General features: G+C 43.7%; 1 protein-coding gene across 1 annotated transcript; it reads left to right on the plus strand.

Annotated features, from left to right (window-relative positions):
* The first annotated feature begins 611 nt into the window (after window positions 1-611).
* Window positions 612-4,628, plus strand: LOC137265144 (tripartite motif-containing protein 2-like). The gene is made up of 2 exons (XM_067800463.1): window positions 612-994; window positions 2,681-4,628. The coding sequence occupies exon 2, from the start codon at window positions 2,689-2,691 to the stop codon at window positions 4,609-4,611; it is 1,923 nt and encodes a 640-aa protein (XP_067656564.1). The 5' UTR covers window positions 612-994; window positions 2,681-2,688; the 3' UTR covers window positions 4,612-4,628.
* Window positions 4,629-5,277: the final 649 nt, after the last annotated feature.

The following is a 5,277-nucleotide window of genomic DNA, read 5'->3' on the forward strand; positions in this document are numbered from 1 at the left end:
AACGATAATAGTGCCCCTGACACTCCCTGCAGGCTGGGCCATTGCAGGCTGGGCCATGTATACAACAAAGTGGGTTATTAATAACGTATTATCGATCGGGGGAAATCAGCCCGTCCTTCAGTCACAGTAGGACTGAGGCGAATGTCCTTACATAGATCCAAGGGAGATAACTCCACGAGACCCAAACGTTCTAAGTGGCATTGTAGTTGAATAACAACTAGTCTCTGAAATAAACATATTTTGAAGAAAAAAAATAAATATAACGACAAGGAGCCCTAAGACTTTTCTCAAGCTGTGGTAATCTAGACTGGCCGCATTTACCTGACTTGTTAGTTAATGAACTAACTACCGTAAAATTCTCGAAAAGTGGTCGCTTAGGTAATGAGTTTGACGGTCTTTGTGGAGGATGTTTCGGTCTGAGAGATGTAACTATTACATTTTCATATTTAATTTTCTCCGAAACACATCAAACATAAAATGGAACCCACTCCTTGAAACAAAACAAAGTTTTAAAGTTTTCATCGTAAAACCGTTTGTATGAGATTTGAACTCACACGTTGCAATACCTCAAATCGTATACTCTCGCTGTTTCGCAACTTCCAAAGGGCGACAGAAGTTACCTCCCTTCGTGTATCATATTTCATCAAAACCACCCACAAACGTAATTAGAATCACGTGTATCGTCACCAGGTGTTATATAATGGAATTGACACTGCAGGTACCTCTCGTAACTAGAAATATGATACTTTGGCGAAATATGATACTTTGAAACAGCCGTCAGATGAAAGACGAAGTTCACTTCCGGGTATGACGCCCTCCTGTTCACGACCAGCCAAGTTGACCGTCAGCTGGACATTGGCCAGTAACACCGATCATAGGCAACAACGGTGCCTCGGACGATGGTCCGGTGTCCATACACACTGTTTCAACTGACCACTCTGCCAAGACTGCCCAGTACAATTAACCCCAAGTGCTGAATGGACATGCATATAAGGTATTGGGTCACATAATGTTTACAAACGCTACATGTATATAAATATGTCAGACCTGTCGGTGTTTTGGCATTGCATTGAGATGCTGCGTTGCGGTTGACTGTCCTTTGATAAGCAAGCTGTTGTCGTATTTTCATCGATTCAAGGTGAACTATTAGGCCAAATGTTCGTGTTGTCAATCAGACCAGATATACCGTATATATCAGTCTAAAACGCAAACCTGGTCTTATTCTCCAAATTTCACCATATATGATATATTCAAGGCGAGACGTGTACCTGTTTAACAAAAGCCATAATGATGATTTGATGAAACGTGCAGATTTAAAAAAAATAATAGAAAATCGTATCAAATTTTGTTCACATTAAATAAATAGTTCATATTAACAAAACGATGACCAAATGAGAGTTGTTCAAGATATGATGATAAAGGTTAGTTGAGTGTAAGCGCAAATCGTGTGCTTATTTCAGCAAGGTCTCATTGAAAATCAGAGACAGGTTTCATACGGTGTATCCATGTGTATACTTGGGCGTTATGTGGACACACTATTGTCAACATTATATGTTAAAAGTCACAATATTTCAACCATATCCTTGACTTAATAAAGTCAACGAAGGCTTTGTCCTACGAAGGAGCACATACAATAATATTACTCTGAAAATGGCCATTGTAATTGCAGTAGCCTTGTTCTAATGTACTATTTACCGTTACTTGGGATACACGTGCACATATAAAACATCGAGGACTGTCTTTATCAGCGCGAGAGCACTGTGATAGTCGCTCCAGCGTTATGCACGTGAAATATAGTCTTTGAACCTTTTGGCATATGCGTCTCGTGTTTTTGAAACTCGAGCTTAAAACGTTTGTCTTCGTGGAAAGTGTGATTACCGATCAAGGAAATATTACTCTGCCCTGAAGATTTGGCCTTCTCACCAGAAGCTTGGTTGATCAAGCAAAATTGTTTTTGTTTTCCCCCTATTTAAGCCTTTCTTTCACGAAAGATACTAAGCCGTTTATTGTGACAGGATGGTGAAATACCACAACCATGTCTCTGACTGATTCGATTATCTGTAAGATATCCTTCACATCTTTCATAGTGGGTCTGTTTGTTGTTTAGCGCTGCACGCAGCAATATTTCAGCTATATGGCGATGGTATCTAAATACATGTATAGAGTCTGAACCAGACAATCCAATGATCAACAGCATGAGCATCGATCTACACGTTGGATGCAATGACATGTGTCAGCACTTGACCACCTGATGTTGTTAGTCGCCTCTTCCGACAAGCATGGGTTAGTCCAGATCTTCACGCCTGGTTTCGGGGCTGGAGACCCGATTGCGCCACGCGTCTTTCGTCAAATTGTTTGTTTCATTCAAATTAAATTATGGACGAAACATGTACCGTCCTCGACGGTACATGAACAATTTTAGTTCGTAGGTTATATGAAAGAGTATTAATTGATTTAATAATTTATACAGAAATATGTTTTGAAGTGTTTGTTTTCATGAAGTAGGAGGACGTATCGGACACATGTATACATGCAATGTGTACATTTGTTTTATCGAATTGCATCGTCGGTTCTGTAGAGCATGAAATCAAAGCGAAACGCCTTGTGATTTAAAGAGTCCAAGTTAATTCATGATCAAGGACACATATTAACACCCCTTGTTTGTCTTATGTTTCGCTAGGTGGTGCAATGGCGGTGTCCCGAATACAAGACGAGATACTGCAATGTACAATATGCTACGACACATACAAGACCCCCAAGACCCTGCCCTGCCTCCATACTTTCTGCGAGGTCTGTCTGGCCGATTATATCAAGGGAGTTCAGGGGGTCGCCAGGAAAAATGGCTTCTCCTGCCCTGTGTGCCGCGAGTTTATCAATGCACCAGAACCAAAGCGACGCCCTCAAGAATGGGCAACCTTGTTTAAGACCAATTTTCATTTGAACAAACTGATGAAAACCCTGGAAGAGAAACCCGGATCAACACCACCCGTCGAAGGACCATTTTGTGCAGAACATCCTCAGAAAGAGCTGGATCTCTTTTGTGTCCAGTGTGCTAAGGCGATATGTCATTTGTGTGCCGGGATAGCACATCGTGGCTGTTCCCTCGTCGTGACGTTAGAAGAAGCAGCAGACGACAGACGGATACAGCTTCAGACGTTAAGAAGACAACTGAACGAGACTCTCGTTACGTCTCGAGATGAGGTTGCTGCAGTCAAGAAACAACTGGAGAGGATACATGGTTTGAAGGATGAGTGTGCGAGTGATGTAAAGAACTTCACAGAGTCCATGGTTGCTGTGATACGCAACAGGGAAGCAGAACTTTTGCAGGATTTGGAGGAGAAGTATAATACGTTGTGCGAAACGGTTGACCTGAAGATAGACACATTCCGTGACGAACAAAAGGCATCGCACCAGGCTTTAGTTCAGTTGACAGAGCTGGTGGCTCAAGGGACAGACACTGAAGTCCTCAGCAAGCATTCCAGGTTTAAAAACGTAGGTCCTGTTAATGTGTCGGCAATATCTTCCCTATGTGGCCAACTTCAAAGAGTCGATCTCAGATTCGTGTCCGGGACGTATCTGAAGAACCTGAGACACAACGCATCCCACATAGGCGAGGTGGTGCTGGAACAACGGAAGAAAGAAACATTTAGAAAAAAGCCAATAACGGCACCCCGCCCGTCCCTGGATAATGAAGTTACTCTAAATGTGAGACGAAAACAGGGTGGGACTGCGCAGTTCCGAAGGAGTAGATCCCATACTATCACGGGCACCGTCACATCACAGCCAACCAACAAGCCAACTAAGTTGAGAACCATTTCGGGTAAACTCAGAGACGATGATCTGCCCCCCAAACTTAACGACATCGTTGTTTTAAGTCAAGGAGAAGGTTCACATAGCAACATAGTGATTGTGACAGACTGGAACAACCAGTGCGTGAAGGCGTTTTACAGCAGACGTGATCGAGATAGTCGTCTTCTGCTTGGCGGGAAGCCCTGGTCCATCGCAGCTCTGTCGCACACAACTGTCGCAGTGACTATTCCCCTATCTCAGCAGATATGTGTTCTCAAAGTAGGGTCGTCGATGATGTTGCTGTCATCTGTCGTAGCCGAGAAGAAATACTCAGCTCTTGCCGCTTTAGACCGCCACACTCTGGTAGCCAGTGGGGGCAGCACTCCTCCTTCCGTGGACATCATCAACGTGAGCGGAGAGGTGATGAAGTCTTTTTGCCGTGATTCTTCAGGGAGGTCGTTATTTACTTACCCAGCATACCTCTGCTCCACACCCAGCGGCAATATTCTTGTGTCAGACAGAGATGCGGGAACGCTCACATGTTTGTCACGAGATGGGATGGTAGTGTGGTGCTTCCACCCCCAGGGATCGCTGAAGCTCGAGAACCCAGGTGGAGTGCACTGTGACTCCCGGGGACGGGTTGTGTTCGCGGAGAGTCGAGGTGTGTTGAGTTTGCTAGACGGGGGGCAGTATGAGGGAGTGGTCCTGAGGTCGACTGATGGGTTGGACACTCCCCGGGGTGTGTTCAGTGGGGTGGATGGGACGATATACCTCACCCACAAACAAGATGAAATTTGTGTTTTCAACATCGGCAGGGTCTAATAAACGTCACAGAAAAATATGACTGAATGTTATTAAAACTCTCGTATTACTAATTAATCTATTACATGTATGGTTTTTTTGGATAACGCTTTCTTAGCAAATTACAGATTCTATAACTATTTGTGGGTAAGTCCCATCCGGGATTCGAACCCACACCCTCAGAGTCAGTCACCTAATCGCCAGCACGCAAAGTCAGCTAGATACCTGAGTTTGTATGGTGGGGTTCGAAAGGAATCCCAGATGCGACTCAACCCATACATTTACTGGAATCTGTAATGTTATCCCCAAATATAACATATGTTACATATCACCACCTTCTACATGGCATTGTGTATTCATACTAAATAAGCTGCATATATATTATGTGGCTGACAGTGTATGTATATTACGTGGCTGACAGCTTTACACTTGTTTATGATATAAAAATAAACAACAAACACAAAAGGTTAACATTGTACACTGGGGCTCAGTCGTCCAAGGGCTGAGCAGAGTTGCGCCCCTTGTGTGTTACAACATACGATCAATCTCAGGTTGCCCTGACGTTCCTTGGTGTATCAGAACCTTATCGATCCCTGTTGGTGACATTTACTCAACCTGTAAACGTCTGAGACCGGCGTCATTTCGGGTTTTCATCCCTCATTTAGCAGACCGTGCTATAGCTGAGAT

The sequence above is a fragment of the Haliotis asinina genome, chromosome 15 (genome assembly GCF_037392515.1).
Source record: "Haliotis asinina isolate JCU_RB_2024 chromosome 15, JCU_Hal_asi_v2, whole genome shotgun sequence".
Taxonomy (NCBI): Eukaryota; Metazoa; Mollusca; class Gastropoda; order Lepetellida; family Haliotidae; genus Haliotis; species Haliotis asinina.